The sequence below is a fragment of the Dermacentor silvarum genome, chromosome 4, assembly GCF_013339745.2.
Source record: "Dermacentor silvarum isolate Dsil-2018 chromosome 4, BIME_Dsil_1.4, whole genome shotgun sequence".
Classification (NCBI taxonomy): domain Eukaryota; kingdom Metazoa; phylum Arthropoda; class Arachnida; order Ixodida; family Ixodidae; genus Dermacentor; species Dermacentor silvarum.
The window spans coordinates 72,727,916-72,751,993 of NC_051157.2; the positions used below are offsets into that span (position 1 = coordinate 72,727,916).

At 43.4% G+C, this 24,078-nt stretch overlaps 1 protein-coding gene across 1 annotated transcript; it reads right to left on the bottom strand.

The window, feature by feature from the left end:
* Positions 1 to 479: 479 nt before the first annotated feature.
* LOC119450211 (F-box only protein 8) lies at positions 480 to 23,906 on the bottom strand. Its single transcript, XM_037713597.2, has 7 exons — positions 23,751 to 23,906; positions 23,272 to 23,349; positions 22,254 to 22,383; positions 15,844 to 15,970; positions 13,418 to 13,536; positions 8,914 to 9,098; positions 480 to 1,610 (listed from the first exon to the last, which is right to left on the bottom strand). Exons 2-7 carry the CDS (start codon positions 23,333 to 23,335, stop codon positions 1,411 to 1,413), a joined length of 825 nt encoding a protein of 274 aa, XP_037569525.1. The 5' UTR covers positions 23,336 to 23,349; positions 23,751 to 23,906; the 3' UTR covers positions 480 to 1,410.
* Between the last annotated feature and the right edge of the window lie 172 nt (positions 23,907 to 24,078).

Below are 24,078 nucleotides of genomic sequence, written 5' to 3' on the forward strand. Positions count from 1 at the left end.
CATGCAACCTCACTCTAGCCAATTGTGCAATGAACTTTCTGAACATATATGCCGGCAATTCTCGGTTATGAGAGTATAAAGTGCTGGTTCTTGGTTCTCTTTACACATCGTATGTGATAAGCAACATGCTGGACTGCACAAAAGTACATCGCTGATGTGGATGGGGCCAGACAAGGGGATATATAAATGCATTTTTTATAAATGTCCTCACATACCCATGTACCTATCAGAGCATGCATGTTTGTATTCTCCATAGGATGTTGATAAGAACAGGATGATAAGAATGTTCATTGGGCAGCAGCAAAGGTGCCCGTGTGTAGCATAGCGTAACTACAGTATATATAGTATTTAAACTAGTTGTATTGTCTATGTTTTGATGGGTTATGATGGGTGTTTTGATTGGTTACAAGGGCACGTTTCATAACTGCATTTGTTTAATATTTGCGAAAAAAGATTAAAAGAATGACCCGAGAGATGTGTTCAATGAACAAGCTTTATTCATGTGAGAGAACAATGTCCAATAAATAATAGATGCACCTGCTCTAGACTAGCAAGTTCAGTTCACTACAGCAGTATGACTAGCTCTTTCATGCACTATCTGCAAAAGCGCGCTCAACCGCGACTGACATGTGGCAAATATGATTGGTTTAGAAGCAAATTGGCCACAAAGTTGCTCTATGTTTGTGTGTCTGAAGATACCACATATGTGTTAGCACTAAAGTAGTCCAGGGTGTTTTTTTTTTTTTCTTCTTCGAAAGCGTGTCTGCATTTGTAAATATAGGGTAGTATCTTGCAGATATTGCCTTTGTCCACAAACTGGATCACAGACCCTTGCGCCAGCCACACTAAACAACCAACTTATTACTTAAAACCCAACATGCTTTTTTTTTTTTGGCAGGTGCTTTGCTAGTAGTACCTGAGCAAGTACTTGTGGTGAGCAATGCAAGTTGTGACTACTAACAGTTATGGTTCAAGAAAATGTTAGTACATTAAATGAATGTTCACATAACAATGCTTGATGCAAGCATGAGGTTGGCATTAGTTCCAGTTGCAGAGCATTTTGTGCGAGTACTGAGCAGAAAAGCGTTGGTTAGGTGGTGTGTCAGGTGAACTACAGTTGACACGACACTTTGATCTTGGCCAGTGGGCCTAGACACAAACACTACCTGATGAGACCAAAACACTGACATGCACTTAACACCTGCACTAAAATCATGGCCATCACATAACTACCAAAAACAATGTGAAACGATGCTACTGGTATGTGTCACAACCACAAGCACAGCCATAGGTAGACTGGGCAACAAAGACAATAAGACTGATGAGACCGAAGGTGAATTTCAAGACACATGAGAAGGGTAAGGGAAAGGCAGGAGATAACAAAACTAAATTTTTGTCACTGGACGGCCTTCAGTCCTCGGAGTTTGGGGCAACGTGTCCGCGTAGGTAGACATCATCGTACAGGTGTCCATAAAGCTCATCATCTGCTCGGTGCACAGCCTGACGAACATTTCTAATGAACTCGCGCTTGGACATCTTGTTCTTGATGTGGGGACTGCTTAGGTCGACTGAGAGCATGATGAGTGAGAAGCACAGGATGTACACCATGTCTGCAGAGACAGTGGGGAAAAAACAAAGTAAACAAATTAGTACTAAATTCATTACAGATGTATTGTCCATAATAACAATCACATTTGTAAGCTAGAGTTGCTCACCACATCTAAACAGTAACAACACAGCACATAAAAGTTAAGCAGGGAGAAAACATTCAAATGGGCATGCCACAACATTTACTGGTACAAATAAAAGCTGTGCTGCAGCACTTGCATGAACATACTGATGTGATCACAAATCTAAATGCAAAAAGGATGTTTAATGACTTGAAAAATAAAAGTGTGAAAAAAACATCAGACGTGATTGCGAAAGCCAGCGATCGCTTATGATCATAAGTATGTGTGACCATAAGCAGCCACACACACTGCACGCAACTCAAATGGGTCTTCAAATGTTTATCTACCACTGACGAAAAATGCAATGCGGCAATGTGGACACAGGCAATATCTGCAAAGCATGTTGATAAAAAACCACATGTCTCCATCGTAGCGCTACCTCTTATGCTTTTCTTCTATAGGCATGGTGGCATCGTGTCTTTTGTGGGGGCCCATTTGTGACAGTCAATGCTCCCTTACTGCTTGTTGTTTCAATCAATCAATCAATCGTTTATTCATACAATCTGCATAAATACATGGATATGTGATTATAAAGAAGGAGGTCCCATAGCACAAGGCTGTAAAGGGACCTCCGTTGTGTTTTGGTGGCGTAGCAGCAACATTCCGATTCAGTACAATAACGTCCAGTCTTCAACGTTTTTTTTTATGCTCAGGAAGACTGCTGGCACCACCAGCTGGCGTGACACCAACACAACATACATGGAGAAGCTATGCAGTGATTTCCCATCAGTGACATCGCAGCAAACACCAAACAATCCTAGCATGGTCACCAACAGCTCGGAAAATTCCTTTGCAGCCATAGAAGAAAGAAACATCTGGTATGTCCAGTTCTCTGCATTTCTGCTCTGTGTTTCGGCTTGTCGACTCCAACCTCGCTGACATCAAGATACGCTGAGTCACAAACACCAGCTGATGCCGGCAGAAGCGCCAACAACATCATCTAACATGTCCAGCCCTCGACTCTTTGGCTTGTCTTATTGCTCCACATCGATGACAAGTTAGGCAAAACCAGGTTACACTAGGGCTGCCTTTGTCACCTCCCCAACTACAATTTCCTCTCCTCGCTTCTTTATGCTCCGCAACAACCTTTCCAGATTCTGCCACCCTCCCCACGTCTCTCGTTCAATGAGAGGCTTGCATAGGTGGTATGTGAATAGAAGACGAACGACCATTAAATCCCAAGAAAGAGACAAAGAAAGTTATTACTTGAAAGCAAACTGAGAAAGTAACACAGTCGACTTCCATTAATTCGACATTGAGGAAGCAACACAGTCGACTTCCATTAATTCGACACTAATGGCACCGACATAGTTTTCCTAATTCTCCGTAGGTTGAAATTAAACAAGAGGCAGAAAGAAACTCCAAAACACAGCGCTGATCCATTTGACACTATTTACCCAATTCTAAAATTGGAAGACACTTAAGCTTCGCCTTTAAGAGTGAAACACGATAGCGTTATCGGGCTCCGTTCGCATCACATTTTTTTTATGACTAGGCTTCACTGCAACACACAACGTGGGAAAGTCAGCTTACACTGATCCCCTTAAAGTCGGCTTCACTTTTAAACACAAATGCATTGCTGGGAAGGCAATGCATTTACAGGAGCAATTTAAACCATCTGATATCAAAATGTGAAGGCCCTAGGACCTTTTGTTATTATTTTATTAATTGTCTGCTGTTGCGCCGAGGCGTGCGCGTGTCCAAAACTAAAAAAGGCTCGGTTTTCAACATTCCCCTCAATGTTGCCTAGAACCAAAGTACAGCGAAACACCATCAGAATTGGAGGAGGCTTAAGCTTTGCCTTTAAGAGTGGAACGCGATAGCATTCAAAGATCCCTGGCTGCTTATCAGGCTTTTTTTCTCGTATATTCAAATTACAATCCCGACGCTTATCATGCCTGTAGCTTGTGGTTAAGTCATACTTCACGATTTTTGTGACGGGTTTTAATTTGAGAAATTCAATTTTTGTTCACTAATGCCTTGCACCACGCGGAGGGCCTGTATGGTCGGGGGTGGTTCGGGATGATGTGGTTCGGCATGATTGTTTCCGCCAGAAGCCGATGCTTAACGCCGACGTCGAATTTTCTGCCCTTTGGGGGCCTTTAACGCTGTCGCGTTGATATGCCCCCAAATCAAACGTGCACCCACTTTTTCTGGTTCAAAGTAGAAAACTAACATTTACAGTAGTGGGAATACCCTTCAGCATTTGGAGCAGGCAAAATCTGCTTATAGGTGTAAGTTTCCCACAAAAACACACACAAAAAAACGAAATATACTTTAGTGTTCTGTTTAATTTACATAATCATTTCCTCACAAGAACCAGGGGGAAAATAAGTGATTCACCACAACACATCACAATGGCAGCGGCGAGCCTACAGTGACAATGACATGCTACCGGCGGTGCTGCAGGAAACTGCTCAAAGAACACCCTTTCGGCCCTGGTGGTGTCAATTGACACCATTGCAGAAAACGTCCCACTTAATTCATGAAATAATATAAATAGAAAAAGTTAAGCTTTCGGCGTGAAGCTAGCATTGTCCTGAAGCAATTGCCAGAATTTTAAGTCGAATGGAGCAAGTCAACAATTGTTTTGCGGAAAAATCAAAGTCACAAAAACAATAGCAGCAGTAACACTCTTCGTTTCACTTTAGGACGTCGTGAATGCCAAACAACTTGGTTATCTGCCTTCATAATTTTATTGTACAATAAAAATATGCTGAATAGCAGCTCAAGAAAAAATATATGAGCGAAGTGATTTTCGCGACTTGTATAATAGCTCATTTTGCCGTCTGCGAATTTGACGCCACCAGGGCATAGTGGTTGTAAAATTCAGATTGGGGGCAGTCAATTTGTTTTCTTTCATATGTTTCTCGAAGCGTTCGCTAGAAGCATAGTGGGCATTTTCAGCATATTTACTCATTTGGGACTGTTGTTATTCAGCTGCAAAAAAACACCGCATATCCACGGGGTGAATGATGATGAGTGGGCGAAGCTCCGGAGGGAATCATCGGTAAACCGTGAATCTTCCGTGTAATTCGCCCAGTCTCGCCGCACTAAATCGAACGATTGACTTCCACCAATGACACGCGCCATATGTGACGTCATTCCTATTTTATAACAGTGCCCTTCATTATATAATTGCACCATCTCCCGCTTAAGGGGACGCTAGCACAAACGCGTTAGAAACATGCAGTACTCTCTAGTAAGGGGGAGAGGCCACAGCGTCTTACGCAGCCGTTTACACATGCCGGAACGTGCACCGCGTTTGCCGACGCCATCACATGACTGCTGAGAGAGTATAACCCCCGTATTCATAAACGCTCCTCGACTTGAACTTGACTTGCCACCGCCTTCAACGCGTTTCGAATGCGCTGCCCAAGGCGGTGGCAAGTCAAGTTCAAGTCGAGGAGCGTTTATGAATACGGGGGTAAGGCGGAGAGGCCACAGCGTCTTACACCAGCTTCTTAGACGGGCCGTAACGCGCTAGCACAAACGCGTTAGAAACGCGCAGTCTTTCGTTAATGTTGGGTATTTATTGTCATCGTGGTGTGTGTGTCCATGTGCGCTTCGTGGCGTAGTGGTTAGCGCCGCGTGTTCGGAAGCGAGGGGTCCCTGGTTCGATTCCGCGCTACGGACACAACTTTCGGAATTTTTTTTTTTCATAAAAGTAGACGTGGCTACCTACTACTACTACATACTACAGAGGAGGGACAGACCCACACCCTAAGAAGCTTCGCCCCTAAAAGTGATAAAACGCCACATGACATTCAGGTGCATGTGATTATTCATTGATGAAAAGAAAGAAGACTCATTGAACTCGAATGCCCAACATGCGCGCTAGACGAAAAAGAAATTGAAGATCGCTTCGAGACACTTGGCCTACGGTTATCAAGAACTGAGTGCGAACTGCGACAAAGAACTGGAGGTCTCAGCGCCTGTGATAAGCTTATTTTTATTTGCTACAGGTATATTTTCTTGTTTGAACATAAAATATAAGAAAGCTGTACGTTTTCCAAAAAATTCATCACGTGTTGACTCACAACCTTTGAGCCCCGGTTGCGTCATTTGACACCATATTCGCAAATTCACTAAAAATTGAAAAATTAAAATTTTTCTTTCTATATTGTTCTTCTACGAGCTTTTTCACATTAAATATGTCAAGCGAAAAAATCTCCGCCTAAAGAAGAAAATTCAGGGCCGAAAGGGTTAATTAAAGGTACATTATAAAGGAAAAAAAATGTTTAGTTTCATTGAATATTCTTTAAAAACATAATTTTCTTCAATTTTGCAGTAATAAGTTGATTATCAGAAGAACAAATGAAGGTCACAGTAACCATAAAATGAGTGTTTCGCGATTGGCCGGGCACGTACCTTGGATTAGGTATCTGCCGCAATGTACGAAAAATGCTGTTACAGCGGTGCGAAATGCATTCTCTTGTAAAGTTGCCACTTTCTTGATCGCTTTCGGTACGCCTCAACCTTTGCCCCCACGAAGATTTCTCGGACGAAGGTTTCAGTTTCGTTACCGGCTTTGCCGTTTGGCATACGCATATACATACTAATTTCGCGTCAACGAAGTTCCGCCACAACAGAATTTTTCACGCGTCCCGTGAATTTCGTTGTAGCGGGACTCGACTGTACTACGAGCTTTACCAAAGAAACATGTATTACAAAAGAAATAGTCAACAATGAGAATGAACCACAATCTAGTACCCATTCACCGTGCATGTGGTTATAATGGCTGATGCTAAATTCAACAACCTCAAAATCTCTTGAAAGAAAGCAATCCAGTGTAACGAATAAAGTTGCAAGCAAGCACAGAAAAGTATAGTGGGCACTGATTACTTTTTGTCTACAGAGTGCCATCGCGCATCACCCCTCGATGCATCAAGCTACTGCATTGAGCATGCAGTCGCAAAGCCAGCATGGCCGCCCAACTCATTGTAGCCTCACACACGTCTAACGGTTGATGTGTAAAAACAGAAATCAATTCGATTCTGTTGGCTGTCACATCGGCAGTCTTTCTGGTTTAACATCATGAACGAATGAGGCCAATGAATGCAGTGGCACCATGCTTTGTATTCTACTGCGTAGTAGCTTCCCTATTTTTACGCCGCCAAAACTACATCGTGGCAAAGTAGTGGTGCAATTTACATAAAAAAGACCCTCTTGGAGAAGCACTGAGTAACAAATTCCAGTCTGTGCAGAATGACATAATTAGCGCCGCTATTTCCACAACTGCATTACATATACTAAACAAAGTAGAAACCTGACATGCACCTGATTTTTTTAACAAGAAAAATTTAGCATGCCTCTGATTCTGACAATCAAAAAAGACACCCACGGAATGGAAATTTAATTACACTTAATGTCCATTGTCATCACTCTCAGACAGCACTTAATCCCTGCCTACAAAGTATTCTTTCCTTTCACACCACAGCTAGTGCTTAAATGTTCACGTTACACCCTCGTAACCATCCTATCAGTTGTTTTAATTAGCTTTCATAATCGAAGACTGAAAGCAGCGTACCGTCACCATGCTATGCAGGGATTTCTGTCGCTATCTTGTGATGGCAATGGCGATGACGTTGGCTAGGCTGGCTCTGGCGTTAGGTTGTTGTGCATAACACGAACGCAGTTCACAACAGAATCTCAGAAGTGACGTGCTTGAATTTGCCTTATATCTGCTAACCACCTGTAGCAGTGCATGTGTTGTCTGCTTAGGTGTTATTTAAAGGCAGTTGAAAAAAAATTCTACAATTACCAACCCTGCACCTCTGCCGAAATTGCTCAGTAGTATATATACTACTCATTTATAACCAATTTCTCCAAAGTAAAATTTAATTGCAGTTTGCCTTTAATTCAGTTCTTGCTGAGGCACAAACATTACGTATGCCTTATTAAACCCTTCCATGCTTTGGACGATCTGGATTCATCCACAAGTTTCTGGTAAAAACGGCCAAAGATAAACTCAGCTCGCCAGCGGTACTTTGCATTTTCTAGCAATGCCATGGATGAGCCTAGCTTTGCCTCAGTGCCCAGTAGAGCTTTCAATAGATGGAAGCACATAATCAATGGGACAGCACAAGCAGAAGCTAACTTATCCTTTCTGAGGAGGTAAAGCATGTTGGCAACTGAGGTTTTTAGAAATAATGTGTCCATTTTTGTTCCGAATTCAGGATAATAGTACAGCACGGAAGAGTTAACCCTTTCCAAACCGTACGGAATGTAGAGATTCCCAGAAACATGAAATCATCCCAACAAAAGTCTTTCCATACGGCGCCCACTGGGCATCGTTAGCCCTCAATCGATGGTTTGAAACGCCGCTTTCAAGACCTTCCGCGCCGCTCTCGAACATACTGCGCTATCGGAGGAGAACTATATTTTAGTTTTCTAAGTAGTTCGCTTTTTTCCCGCGAGGCGGTTATTCTATAACGCACTCCAAAGTTTCGCATCGTCAAAGGAGATCGAAAAAATGGCCGCCCGCTATCGATGGTTTCAAACGCCACTTTTGAGACCTTCCGCGCTGCTCACGGACACACTGCGCCATCGGACGTGAAAGAGGAGAAACTATATTTTTGTTTTCTAAGCAGTTTGCTTTTTTCCCACCAGGCGGTGATTTTTAAACGTGCTCCGAAGTTTCACGATCGTCAAAGCAGAACACAAAAATGTCCGGCTTCGGAAACGGCCCGCGCGCTTCTGTAGTGCTTGCAGTTAAATTTTTGTAGCGGAATACCTGTTCAATGAAAAATTTTGACTTTTTCAGAGATAGTGCCTAATAGACGACAATACATTTTGTACATCTCATAATTTTAGTAACATTTTTTTCTTAGTAGATACAAGCATGTCTACAAACTTAATTCAATTTTATCGCTCAATCTTGATTTTAACAATTTATATCTTTTTTATGACGTACATCTCGTTAATAAAACATTTATGCGTGAAATGTGCATTCATTCTGCTTTCTGTTTACGTATTACATTAAATATTGAGTGCAGTAGTTTTCAGCAAAAAAAAACATCTGGCATAACATACAAAAACACCTATTTTCCCATGGTAGGGAAAGAGTTAACTCGTCATCAGCTATATCGATACAAATTCTGGTGATGACTATACGTGTTAGCATTAGAGAAAGGATTAAGCAGCTCCCTGTGGAACCAGTCCACCTTATATGCAAACTCACCTGAGCTGAGGCCCAAGTGAGGGTTGCACTTGCAGAAGCGCAGCGAGAATTTCTCCAGCAGGGTCCTGAGGTAGCTGTTCTGTGTGTTGGGCGCCTGTAGGCTTTGGAAGAAGCGCCGCAGTGCCTCCGGCAAGTGCTGGTTTTCAAAGTTTTGGAGCTCCACCAGGTGATCCAGGACCTGCCGTCTGCAGCCACAGTATTGCACAACTGCTACCAAACTCCGCTAGTGAAATACTAGTGTGGTGCATCGATAACGATTTGCTCAAAAATAGGGCTTTGATGCACCCCTGTTTAGTCCTTCCTATGTGTCATTTCTCGGCAATCTTTCATTTGCACTTTTCACTATGGACATACACGAGTGTGTTAGTGAAGATAAAACGCTACGACTACCAGGTTCTTTCGCATCAACGGGTCAGTTTGAATTTTCTGAAACCTTAAAGCTCCCACATACAGCAAATGTTTCGACCACAGATGCCATGATGAAGATAATGAGGATCAAATGTAGCTCAGTGTCGTGATATAGCAAGTCAGCACCAGCACCAAATAGGTGTTGACTGAAAGGGTCGCCAAGTTGCTTCATGTATCAGTTATTCTGCATTTCAATACCTAGTTGATGCTCCCTGTCAGATTCTTTTAACCAACTTCCTATCTATTACCTTCCTCCCCTATGTGTATGGATAGTGCCAGCATCTTAATACGAGGCTCAATGCTTGTGTCAAGCTGTTACTCCTACTAAACATCTACTACACTACATTTCATATAGAGTAGGCAATGATATGAAGGCTAGAAAAACATCTCTTGCCACTTGCTTGCATTTATGACCAAGAAATAGTGCATCGCATATGAACAAAAGATATTGGCCTCGTGTAATTCAGTGTAACATCGTCTCATACTTTTATGTTGTGAAATATAATGTAATTACAGTCGAACCAGTTAATAACAAACTCGATAGTTTCGCAAAAAAGTGGTTGTTATATCAGTAGTTCATTATATATAGACTCGCCCTTAAGAACGCTAAAAAGTTAACCACGCTGAAACTGGCGTCAGCAGTTACAATTCGGCAGCACTTTGGTCTGAAAACCACATTTTCCGTGACACTTTTGTTTCCGGTGCGTTGGCGCACCTAGCTGCTAACTTCGGTTAAAAACGTCCATCTAAAGAATGAAATGCGGTGTCGTGCAACTCTTCAAAATGGCACCCGGTTCCGATCACCTGTCAGTTCGAAACTGCAAGCGCAGCCATCATTTTTTTTAATCGAGAGCTTGTGATATATTTCACTACCAGTGGGAAATGACTGTATTCTGCACATGAGAGCAAAGCGTTCTAGTTGGCCGGAAGTGTAAACTGTGGAAACTACTGTGGCATGCTGCCATTCTGTGAATATCTCGAACATCATGGTCCCGGCATTACGACTACACGTCAGCCACGCAAGAGCCGTAAAATTACATTATCTATGTCGCTTCGGGTGAAAAAAGAATGCCATGCTCAAAAGGCAAAACGTCACCGCAAACCATTATCAACAATCAGCACCACGCGCGTAATAACTCCTGATATTTTGCAACATTGCGCAACGGCAGCGCGTAGTGCGCGTTCTCGCCAATTACGACCGCGTCGACAGGAATGCTTGAGTGGCCACTGTTCTCATGGTGGAAAGACATAGATAGTTGTTCCAAATTGCTGAACCAGGCATAATGCACATGGTGGCGCACGGACAATTCCGCAAGAACGAGAGTGATGCCGTCGTGGCACCAGTGCACACTCCGTGCCATACTGTTTATACTATGAGTAGCACGCCTCCACCCTGGAGGTGTGCCTTGAAAACGCGCGACCACACATAACCTCCTTCGCAGCTTTTGAAGTCTGTGCAAGGCAGTCACTCGCTCAACTCGAAGGCCATGTCATCGTCACAGTTGGACTGGAGCAGGCGCGCGCTGCCGTGCACCCAGGTTGGTCGCGCTTCCGTGCTTTGCCACTTCGTGTGTGCCCTCTTTTTACCGTGACCGGGTTTGAAGCGTTCATTGAGCCAGTACGGCAATTTAAAAAACGACCGTTATATCTGGAAGCAGTTTCCATAGGTAGAGTCGGAAAATTGCAAATGCACTGAAATGTGGTTGTTATAACCAATAGATCGTTATATCTGGGATCGTTATAAGTGGGTTCGACTGTACAGTTAAACCTGGATATTACGAAATTGACAAATTTCGGAAAAAATTCGTTATAAAGAGGATTTCGTTATATGCAGGTTCGGCACGAAAATTCGAAAAAGAAACGCTTACCGTATTTACTCGATTGTTGCCGCTTACCGATGGTGTCGTAGCACCCGTTTATAGTCCGACATTATCCGACGTTTATAAGTCCCGTTTATAGTCCAACATTATCGGCGCGCGGGCCAGCGCCGTTTGCAGCCAGTCACACTACGCCGGTCGCGCTGCGCCAGATGAAACGCCATCTCCTCTACATTCCGACACGCGCGTCGTCGGCTGTTATCCTCAGAGCATGCGCAGAACGATCTCAAGCCCACGCACCGCTTTGAACGGCTGTCTGCGACCGTCGGCGAAGCGGCATGGGCGCCTTTATTTCTTTGCGCGAAATGGCATTGTGGGTCGGCGCAGTCGGCGCGACCAACGAGCGAGTGGGTCAGGAGCCAATTCGGTGCCGGGCCCGTCAGGGAGCATCGGAAGCCGCCGGTCATTTTCGCCAACGTGACGTAGCGTGCGCGCTCGCGTTAAGTCGGTCTATAAACGGCCCTATAGTGTCACCTAGTGTCAGGTTAGTGAAGTGAAGCGCAGAGACTTGCGCAGTAACCAATGAGTGGCGCTGCCAGCGCGTTGAAAAAAAAAATGCAATTTTTTTTTTTCCTTTGGCAACATCAACCGGAAAAGGAGAGTTCCGGCTTGGCAGGCTAGGCCAGCCGCAGCAAGCGGCGGGATCAGGTTTGATTGAAGGGAGGGGGAAAGGTCACGCCCGCGGCGGCAAGATCGCTGGGTTGAGGGATGCAGGCTCGGCTCGCATGATCGTGCGCTCGCTCTCGCCTCGCAGTCGCCGTGAATTCGAGCGCGCCAAGCGCGACACCGCTGCTTCGCATTCCGTTGCGGCGGAGAAGGTGCTTCTGGTTGCTGCTCGTGCAAAAATGACAAAATTTGGGGCGAAATCTCTAAGTTGTCGGTGGGAAAAATTCGTTATTTCGAGGGGGTCTCCCGCTGCCACTTCGTTACATAGAGGTCTCAAATACATGTGCTTCTATGGAGTAATGACGGGGAATAGAAAAACTTCGTTATATCCAGGAATTCGTTATATGGAGGTTCGTTATAAGCAAGTTTAACTATATTACATGAAAGGCGTTGCAGATCTGACGCTATTTACCACCAAACGAGTGGAGTGACACGTTTCTGTGACCAGCGGCCACAGCACACCGCTTGCGCTTGTGACCAAAACGTAGTGCGTCGCATAGTGGAAGCACAAAGGCATACACAAAATTATACGAGGGTTGTACCAAACGAATGTTGTACCAAGGTAGGAGGCAGCGTTGTACTCTGGAATCTACTGCGTGTACTGCGCACGGTCCGAATATTGAAAGCGATCTGCATTGGGAGGCAGAGTCTAGGCAGTGTAGGTTCATCGGCGGCTCGTAGCTTTGTGCATGCTGTGCGTTCTCGGCGCTCAGTTTGCGTTGGAGCGATAGACAGTGCGAAGGTCACATCGCTTGCTGCTGCTGTAGCACTTCCTCACGCCAGCATTTTGACAGCGAGTGTCCGCGTTCATCGAGTGTGATGTGTTCATGTTTGCCTGTGCGCACTGACACCATGCATTTGTTAGTATAGTTAATAAGCGAATGTTTACAAGTTTATATGGACGATAAAACTACTATCCTTACTTTGTATGGCTTTCTACTAATTTGCTATCGCAATTGATGCTTCGGCGTTTGGGCAAAACTGTTGACTTTTTTAAAACTTAAGAATTAAAATAAAATTGTGTGCAGTTCACCACTACTCTCATTTCTGAATTGTTTCTTGGCTCTTGCATTTCCTGGCTCCTACGGGTTTTTTTACGGTCCCATGAAAAACGTATCCGCGGGGTTTTACTGTATAGGGGACGAGGGCGCGGGATCGAATCCAGGCCACGGCAGCCGCATTTTCGATGGGGGCAAAATGCGAAAACACCCGTGTACTTAGATTTAGGTGCACATTAAAGAACCCCAGGTGGTCGAAATTTTCCAGAGTCCCCCACTATGGCATGCCTCATAATCAGATCGTGGTTTTGGCACGTAAAACCCCATAATTTAATGTTTTAGTGTATAGGGTAAGATGTCTTGTCTGTCTGCAATATATGAATCTTTAACACCAAACCTTTCAGCATGCTTTTCTGTGCCATACTTACACAGAATCCTGAGAACCTGCTTCAAACATGTATGCACACACTACTCACACACACACACACACACACACACACACACACACACACACACACACTCACCAATTCAGACATCATGCAAATCACTGCCTACCTTGACTCCAAGTACAGCCGAGTTTGGCGAGAGTTGAGCCTCTTGGTATTGTGCAGGAACCTGGCAATTTCAATGGGGACATCTTTCACGAGCCGCTGAGAAATGAAGTATTGCATTCCCTGCAAAGTTGCACCGAGTAATTTGTGTAAAGAAGCTGAGGAATGTATCTAGCCAAGGACTATATTTACGAATGCACAATCAGAACCTGCCATTTCATGTCCTGATAGGACATGAAACATTTTGCCAAACTAAACAATGCTCAGCCCAAAAGAAGTGCTAGACATGCACAGTTGCCTTTTAGGACTTCTGAGCATGCAGATGTCATGAGGCAGGTCACTACTAACGAAAAGTAGGCTGCCCTACATTGTCTGCAAGGTAATCCGTCTTGAGAAAGCAAGGAACAATTACTTCCTACAACTGTATTTTTTAACTTATGGGTTCAGATTAAACGACTGATGAGTGCTTTCTGCAATCGAAGTGATTCGAGTGTTACCTGTCTGATTCGAGTTTAATACCCCTGTCACACGGGCACTCGAAAGTCTTTTGAGCAAAAAGACTTCTCCTCAAAAAAAGTTTCGCCAGCAGACACACGACAAGGAGCGATCTCTTTTTCAGAAGCGGTCTTTTCTGGAAGGGGAGTTCGTCGATCTCTTCTTTACCGCCGTAAAGGAGTAGCCTCGAAACCAGTGGACACCAGCAATTATCACATCATAAACAAAATAGGCAAATGCATATTTTTCTGTCGCCTAGGCTTATCATATAAAATAATTTTATGTGTCGCAGAAGGTGTAGTAAACCCAGTAATGCTCATTTTCTTTTGTATGCTGAAGTTAACGCGAGAAAAAATACCCAATGTTGTCAGATAAACATGTGCACTTTGCTAGTTCTACAAACGCTCTTTAAACTGATACAATCAATCTTTACATTAACGTTTTTAATGTGGCGTTGATAAATTTATTTGGAAAACGTGTGATACAATAAGTCCTCACTTTATATTTCGAGATACATCAGTTTCTTTCGGCCGGCTTTGTTTCGAACGCTAGCGCGATGCTTTCAGTAGCGTGTCCAGAAGGAAACACTAAAAAGAGATTGTTGGTGCCATGTGTCTGCTGCGCAACACCTCTTCATTAAAAAGTCTTTCAACTCGGTAAAGGACCGCTTACGTCAAAGAGTTCTTGCATGCTCGTGTGACAGAGGTATTGCAGTAAAACCTCGTTAATTCTGATTTCACGGGACCAAAAGAAATGTCCGAATTAACCGAATGTCAAATTATCAAGGGTATCCAGAAAACAATAAGTAAATGCTAACTACATCAACACGCTTTTATTTAGTGAATGAACGCGCCAATTCCTGTTGCTATTTTGCACAAAAGCAGAGTGGAAGCTGAAATTTTAGTCATCAAGTAACTCATTGGCTCTCGCAGCAGCGATCGAGGCCTCGCGACTTCGCAGCACGGCCGCAGCGCGCCTTCATTTGCGACACGCTTTGCACTACCGCGCGCACATCCCGATTATGTTTTCACCAGTGAGCTGATCGCCAACAGATCGGGCGGCCATCGCGATGTAGCCGGTGCTATCCATCCTCGACAGCTTTGCACCGAGCAAAAACGAAACAGCCATTGCGGAGAAAATCGTGGCCACTATCGACACGATTACGGACAGCTACTTTTCAGTGTTGAAGGCACACGGCCGACACGCGCACAGAGTCGGAACGGAACTGCCGTTCGCTGCAACAACTGCGGACGAAACCGCGGTCGCTATCGATGTGATCACGGATGGCAACTACACAGTTTTTAGGCACGTGGCCGAGATGCATACCGAGTCAGAACGAAACTGTTTGCCGCAACCGCTGCGGAATAAACGGCAGCCGCTATCGACGCGATCATGGCATGGCGACTACACAGTTATGAAAGCCTGCGGGCAACGCGGTGTTATGCGCGGCGGTAATGCAGGAATAAAGGCTGTAAAGGCACAAATAGGCACGAAGGGTTCCGGCGTTGCTGTCATTCACGTACGATTTCCGCTACGACTATGGCATGCGGACTTCGCCGCTTCGTTTCGGTTGGACGCTAGTGCCGTTTTTGCTTTTTTGCATCGTACATTTGCAGTGCTTCTCACTCGCCGAGCTCCGAAAGTTGTCCGAATTAACCGATGTGCGGCCAATTATGTCTGAATTAACGAGAGTTTGATTGCATTGAACATTGCATTCGCCGGCCGGCACCAGAGAACAAGTCCAAATTATCCGATTTTTTGAATTAACGAGAGACGAATTAACAAGGTTTTACTGTACCTGTCTTTCTGTGCACAAGTTTGCCCAATAAGAAGTTAAATTTTTAGCTCACACATTTGGCAATGTTTGGTTCTTCAGTCACTACAGCATGACAATACACTGAAAAAATAGGACCTGCGGTTGGAGGTCAATCTCACCAGCTCTGCGTCTGCGTTGAATGTGATGGTTCCCTCGTCGAGCTGCAGGTATAGCCGCCGGTAAGAGAAGCCAGGCTCCTTAGGCATGCCATAGATGCTGGTGTAGCCCCACTGGCTGATGCACAAACTGTAAGCGACAAAAAATGTAAGCGACAATGATGCACAGACCTACCATGCCACAGTGCTTTTTGCTGGGAGAGAATTTGCAGGGTCCATTACCCTTGACATGTGTAGCTGTGTTTCAGGGCATTTTTCTGGCTGTAGCCAAATGTGCAGATTCAAGACACTGCATTCTACTTCTACAGAACTTCAATTCATGTATCCCTGAGAGGGCAAATATCAAACTTAATTGGACTAAAGAAAAGCGTGTCTTCACCCTGGCAGGCACATGATCCACGGTACCCTCAGAAACTGTTAAAACATATATAGAGCGCTGACCGGGCCAATGTGCATGCATCTGTAATATTAATGTAATAACTATTCCAGCCATAGGCACCGACTAGGGAGGGCGACTCGGGGGCTCGAGCCCCCTCCAAAGTTTTCCGGCCCCTGGAAGGGGGTGGGGGGTGGAGAGTAGGTGATGCAGATTCTTATGCCCCCCCCCCCCTCCCCCTTCTCTCCGTGTGCCCCAATTTGTCATTGCCCACATCTGAGGTTTCTTTCAAGTTTTTCCTAACTTCTTACATACTTCTTACATGTTAATTTTTCAACTGACTTTAAACTTGTTATATTATTGTTCGGATGGGCTTGCTCTGCCTTTTATTAAATAATATTCTCGCTTAACTTCTGTGAATGCTGATAATTGAGGGAAAAGCGCATTAAAGAGGAATCCAGCAAATTAATCTTCATTTCTATAATGGTACACGGGCAGCTTCTACCTAGAGATTATGTTGCTAAATGTTCACATTGCTGCCAACATTGCTCTGCAAGTTGTTACAGCGAAGGAACTAGTGCGACTATAAACGCTCGAAAACGTTACATGCTTGCTTTAATAGTGCCCCAGGAGAACTAGATAATTCACGGAGTTTATATTTAGAGCTTAAGACGTCCTGATAAGCTAAATGGTAATTCATGACTTATTTATAGGAGCACATTTGGAAAAACATGAACAAAATAAATAAGGTCACCCAAGAAGCACACCCAAGACTATGCGTCCGTGCTTTTTCAAGCGCGCGGCCTATCTATAACTATAAGTTATGTTTAGAGGGAATGTGAGGAGTATTAGCAGTAATACAGAGAAAAATTTTCAAGTGTATTGGTTATTAATTGACTAAATTAATAAACCTTTAATAATTAATAAACCAATTAATAAACCTTCGCATTTTGCCTGTCTAGAGGCATTATTAAAACACTCACAAAGCGCTGTCCTGAAATAACCAAAGGTGCTAACAATTCTATATTTTCACAGAATGGGTGCCATGTTGTGGGTGACTTGTCCAGAAAGCTTTACAAGCATATTTTACAAACCGCATAGGACGTTTGCCCAATGGCCTGAAAGAATTCAATGTGCCACAAAGATGACATTCTGAGGGAATATTATGCATAGGCAAATTTTCGAAGAGTGCCAGGTAATTACACTCTCTGCAAAAAATTTCTTAAGCAAGTGCTCAAGAGTGTTATATAGCCATTATCAGCTATGTTTCCAAGTGCCACAAGGGAATTCTGGGTCACAAAGAGTTCGCATGTGACGAAAACAGAGGGTCATGTTAAGTGCAATGTGTGCTGAAACTTCAGCATTTCTGGCTTGATTATGAGTTTTCCAAATAAACACTTCAACCTTTCTTACTTCTTTTTTTTTCATGCATTATACAATGTTTGTAGTCAGTTTCCCCAACGTCCTTGGGGAATTAATTCAGCTACTTTGTTTATACTCTGTCAAAATAAGGGGAATGTTATGGTAATGTGTAGGCGAAAAACAAAGTTGAGAACATGCCAAGTGAATCTGCAAGATTCTGCGTTCTATGCTCTTCATTCCTTCATCGAAAATTCCGTTAAGTGCTTGAATGCATTTTACAGCTGTTATCCAATGTCCTTTCCAATGTCCCGAAGGGACTCTACCATCACAGTGTGTTTACATTTAGTGAAACTTGGGGGAATGTTATGTGCAATGTATGGCGAAATGGTAGTGTTTTTAAATTAATAAGGAGCTTTGCAAGTAATTGCTGAACCGTCTTTTTTTTTTTCCTACTTTCATGCATGAAGTAAGACGCCTGTGGTGTCCTCTATGAATAAATGAATCACCTTGTTTATATACCGTGAATATAGGAGGAAGGTTATGGGTGATGTGTAAGCAAAGTTCGAAGTGTGTCATTCAATTACCAGGTAGAATTTAGCCTGCCGTCCTGGGAGAACTATAAGCCAGCGATATGAAATTTGGTGGATGGGAGAACCTTATGGCCAATATGCATGCAAAGTTAAAAGTGAATGGGTGAAGTACAGGCTTAGCTGGAAATTCCTTAAACAAAAGTAAGAAGAGCTGGACGAATTGGTGGAGTAACAAATTGGGCCTCAGCCCCCCCCCCCCCCCATCTCCTCCCTGGGAAAACTACAACTCTCGCCTATGACTCATGCCACATGTGGAGCAAACCAGCCACCCTCATCAAGAATTAGCGAAGGCCTGTGGATGTTTTCTTCTCACATAGGCGCAATGAAATCAGTGGAGGACAGCTATGCTTCGGCACTAGCTGGCACATCCCTCAACGCAAGCGAGGTGTTAGCTGTTTAGTAGTCAAACTTGCTAGCATCTGTGTAGCAACACAGACAGGCCATACAGGGTGCCTACTTCACTGTGCTGATGAAATTCAGACATACGTGGACACCTTCACTAGTTCTAGGTTCCAGTGACACAGCCAATGGAACAATGTGAGTATACCATACAGAGAGAACATTAATGGCTCGCACTGACAACCATGGAGTGGCACATAAGTTTCAAGAGCAGCAGTAGATGAAAATTACAACTATTAAAGTGCTTCCCTGAAAGGCACAGAATAACCAAAAAGTTGAAAACAGCTGTTAATTTTGTTCCTGCCCAGCAGAACTACACAGTTGGTTTCCAACTACAGTGCAACTATGAGCACCTGAAGCTTGTTAGAAGTGAAATGTTTCAGTTTTAAAAATGAACTACATCAGATAAACACAATATAAACACTATTCAGCATAACATGCAAATATAAAAAGGGAGTCAATGGCACTAGTTAACCGATAGCACTGGATTTCCCTAAAAAAGCCTGGTTAAGCCCATGCAACATATGGACCTGATTCGTAAATTTTGACTACTGTGTTAATTCAATCTCGTGGATCACTACCTGCCAGTAACAGAGCGAAAGCCCGACTTTGGACATTGGCTAAAGAACCCACTTGTATTTGCGATGAAGTTTCATTTTTCCACACATGTCATGAAGAAGACCAATGGCTCGTGCCATGTATGATATTTGCTTTTCATCCTGAATATTTCCTGCACACTACCAATGACCATATCTTCACACCGAAATGCTGCAACTAATGATTACTAGTACATAATGTCACACAGGGAGGCAGGAGACTATGAACATCAAAGATGAAAACAGTTTGTTGGGCAAGCTTGTGTCTGCCAAAGGAAAGTATAACTCACCAATGGCATTGAAGATACTGGCAGCACAACCACTAGTCATCAGATCAAATGAATAAGTTTACAATCAGACTCCTATTTATAAGGTACATCATGCGTTCTGAAACAACTGATAGCTATTGCAACAATATCAAAAGATGCCAAAAGCACCTTGTACAGGCGATTAGGATGGACTCATTGTGCTAGCTACTGCACCAGTGACAATGGAAATCTGATACCATGTGTGTGTTTCACGCAGGAGTGAGAACATGATAACACAGAATGCAGAGGCAAACAAGAACAGAAAAAAAAAAATAATGCAAAAGAACATGCAACAGTACATCAAAAAATCCACTGTGATAGAGGAAGAAAGCGAATTCGTCCTTGTGGACAACTAGCGTCATGCACCAATAGCACAATGGTAGCACATGCTTCATGAAACATATATTTGTGAATAAACATCACTGTGCAGGCCAGTTGGCTTATTTTCAGGTGATAATCATTTCAGTGCTCAACATGTATCATTTTATATGAAGCATGAAATAATATGACATTTGTATGGCTGAATAAAATACATTTCAGCACCCCAAAATGACTGCCTGTATGATCACTGTTTTAAGCATGTTTCAACAATTAAAAACTAGGAGTTAAGGCACGTTTAAAAACCAAGGACCACCTGAGAAGAGCCTCCACACCACTTCAAAAATATGAGCCCAAGTGAAAGCTCACTATATACAGCAAGATTCACACTTAAAGGGGTCTTACCAAAACCTTTACATCAAAACTGATAACACATAGGAGTGAGTGCAATGTCTTTCAGTGAATTTATTCCAGCAGAATTTTTTTTAAAGAACTTAATAAGAACAAAGGTATGGAGAGTGCAATGTTTACTTTCCCCATTCCTCCTCAACACAACAGGGAGTTTTACCCTACTTACAGTTAGGGGAAGCAAACAGCCAGGTATACAAAAAAAAAATGCAAGCAGGGTGTGAGACTTTGGGAGCACGAAGGTGCTTGGATGCGCTATTTTTTTTAAATGTGTAATGTGTTCTCTCAGCTGGGGCAATGCGGATAGCAATGCCCTGGCTAATGCTTCATTGTTACTTCTTTTTTGTGTGGATGTGTGGGACACATTAACAACGGCTGCTTCTCCCTTTTCTGGAGGGTTGTGCATGCATGCTTGAATTTTACTCAGGAGTAACTCATGATCATGAACAACTAACTGCCTGATGAATGGCATCGCTGGGCTCTCGCGCACGTCTGTGGCATCATAGACGGGACATAATAGTGGGGGCCCGGAACACCACGGAAGAGAGTGAGCAATCTCATGCAAGGTTGTGAGCTCTCTACTGCATTCAGTAGAATAATATCTGGCTTGCGTGATCGTGGCAACATTGTCTAAAGATCGTGAATGATTTTTTACTGTGTTTAAAAAGTGTAGCAGCGTCAATTAGAAGGCACACTAAAGAGAAACACTAACTCATTTCACATCAATAAAGTATTCTTCAAGAACTCTGCCTTCCTTGATTTCACGGTAATAGGTGGATTATTGGAAGAGAAATTGAAGGTCAAAGTTCTATTTTTTACAACTTCGCACCCGGGCCAAGCATGTCAGAGTGACATCACGGATTTTAAAGTATTTTTTCACATTTGGTTTGTTGTGGTTCGGTAAATGTTCTTGAAACTTGCTAAGTTTAGTCTTTGGCTGCTTTAAAATACACAATGTGATACACTTTATTGATAAAAATTTAACTAGGCCCAAGCAGACAGCGTCAAAATCTATGACATCATGGCGAGCAGTTGCGGGAAACTTAAGATGGCGTCGCCACCCGTCTTGTCTGGCTTACCAAGCGTCTCTCGTTGTAAGAGTGGCATTTTTTGACATTGTAGAAGACTAACTTACTAATGCAGCTCAAGCTATTTTTGTGCCCCTCTATGTGCAGAATGGTTTTTTGATAACCCTTTTTTACAAAGGTCACATCTCAGCGAGAAAGAATACTGCTCACTGATAAGCCAACAAGCAAGTAACCATACACACAAAGATGCATATACAGGACGAGAAATTTACTGCTGCGACACACAGCCGTAACCTGCGGTTTTTTAAAACGAGTCGTGTCACATATCTTCAGTGTTGTATAAACACTTCCATATGCTTCTCGCACGTAAAATGATGACACAAAGCAAGTATAAAGGTTGACAAAGACTCATAAGATATTTTAATTTGACACTAAGGTTAGTCTCAAAACACCAGACTTGGCATTATCAATATTATTGTGACGACATGACAGAGACCGAAATTTGCCGACGTTGTGTAGCAATACGGTTAGGTGTGATGCCATTGCTCACAATAAAGGAAGCGAGAGTGCTGCACGCATTTCTTTTGGCGGCGCTCGTGGCAGAGTGGCACAGATCGCAGGAACAGAGCAAGACATGCACCATGACATCGTGACTCCTTCAGCTCCTTGGCACGAAAACTGGTTCACAGAAATGAGTATCAGAGTAACTTAAATAAAATGTCCTGATGCTTGCCAGTATTGTTTCTAGGGTTTAAAGGATTCCTACTTTCGGTTATGCAAACGAAAATTATTTGTCAAAAATGTAATGTCAGTATTTCATTAACATGCACCTATAACAAAGTACATGAGCCTTTTTGTATTTCACTTTTATCAAAACACAGCCACCGCGGCAGGAGGTCGAACCTGCGACCTCATGCACAGCAGTGGAATCCTGCAGCCACTGAGCCACCGCAGCATATTGATAAGAGAGGGAAAGGGTACAAAACAAATGGCACTTCTGCTCAATGGAGATCAATAAAACCTGTCACCTGTGCCAGAGGACTTCATCTTGGGCAAGGTGGGTCCACACACACGCCGCCAAGCAGAGGTCTGTGGCATTCAAGTGTGACAGCACTGCAAGGCTCAGCTCTGGTGGCCAGCTAGCAAGATCTGGAAAGCCTATGGAACCATCATGAATAAGTATCAGAGCTAAGAGATTTGACTTCATTAAAAGACTGGCAGAAACTTTTCAAAAAGTATTTGAAGCCAGTGTGATGTCAGTGGTATTTGATGTGCAATAACAGTGCTTGTCTACATGGTAGCCAGTTATCAGTAAAACATAACTCGAGAATGATGAGGGAACTAAAAAAATGCAGTCAGCAGCTAAGTGAGCGATGAAGCACTCAAAAAAAAAAAAGCATCATGGCACTCTGTGTTAACACATCAGCGGAAACAAGGTATCCAAATCAAATAAAGTAGCACTTCAGCTTATAACTTCTGTTTACAACAATGGCACTGCATTTTGCAGTCATTAGATAGAGACACTATGGAACGACAAGATGTAGTAAACCATTATAGGAGCAGGCACTCCTCTAACCTTTAAATGAATATTGGGCTTGCATGTGTCAACAGTACATAACCCTGCCGTGTTTGTTTAAATACCCATCAAGAAGTTTGCGTAGGTGGCCTGTCTAAGCAGCAGAAAAGAAAAGGTGCGCGCTTTTTTTCCCTTAACCAAGCAACTGCGCAAGATAAACGAATGCTGTGTTTACTGTTCGAAGTTCAACGCACCAAGTGCCCCACTTTCCTGAACAAGCGCACACACATGCATTTTAAAATGCGTTGCACTCACCTAAGCTGCACACTTTGGCCCTGTAAACAGCGATAGCACCACTGCTTTCTAGGTGCGCTGTAATCGTTGACAGTGCGAAACTAGATTCAAAACAGTATTTACGCGGACAGCTGCTAGTTTCTTAATGCGAAATTCGCCGTTCCACTAGAATTGGGTGTCAGAAACCTCAAAGATTACTAAACATGTGCGTTGGAGGAAAAGGAAAACAGACTTGCCTTCGGTGTGATCATCCTCGTTACCTTCACCGTTTTCTTTCACTTTCTTGAGCACTTGTCCCATCGACAAACGCTCACCTAAAAGTGAAACGCACGGCATGCGTTAACAATCATGCCGCTCAGGCAGCCCGAGAAGGCACTTACGACGGATGAGAAAGCACTTTTCGGCGCCAAACCGCGCAGAGGTTCAGCTATCAGATTGAACGCGGATGTTTAAATGCGGTCATACTAACTTAAGTAGAACGTATATTATGTCTTAATTCACGCCGTGAACCTAGCGCAATATACATTGACGGCTCGCGAGAAAGCACTTTTCGCGCGGAAGCCATGCGAAGGCCAGTTATCAGTGTGATCGCAAGCACTTAAAAAAAGCGGTCATATGAGCAACCATCAGAGAGCAGTCACGACCAGCGACTAGCACACGACGTACCCGCTTTTCCCACTGATTTGACGCGGGTCCAGAGACCGCGAGTACTTACCAAAGGACAAGTTTTGTTGAAATTGCTCTGCACATTCGTGATAAATGGTGGACAAATCACTGAGAATACTAATCGGGCTTTCTTTCCATAGCAGAGAACTAAATTTTGAAGCCGATCATTACGGAGGGGAACTGAAGGACTCACGAGGAGTCGCTTGCGTTGCGGCCGCTTACGAAAGTAATTTTCGCTGATCAAATAAAACTATGTATACGCTTGGAATGCTTATATTTTAGTTATAATGATGTTTAATTATTAATTATGTAATAACATTACAATTTGACTAGTTGGTGCTATGGTCATAGAAATAAATTTAACGCTATATGCATAC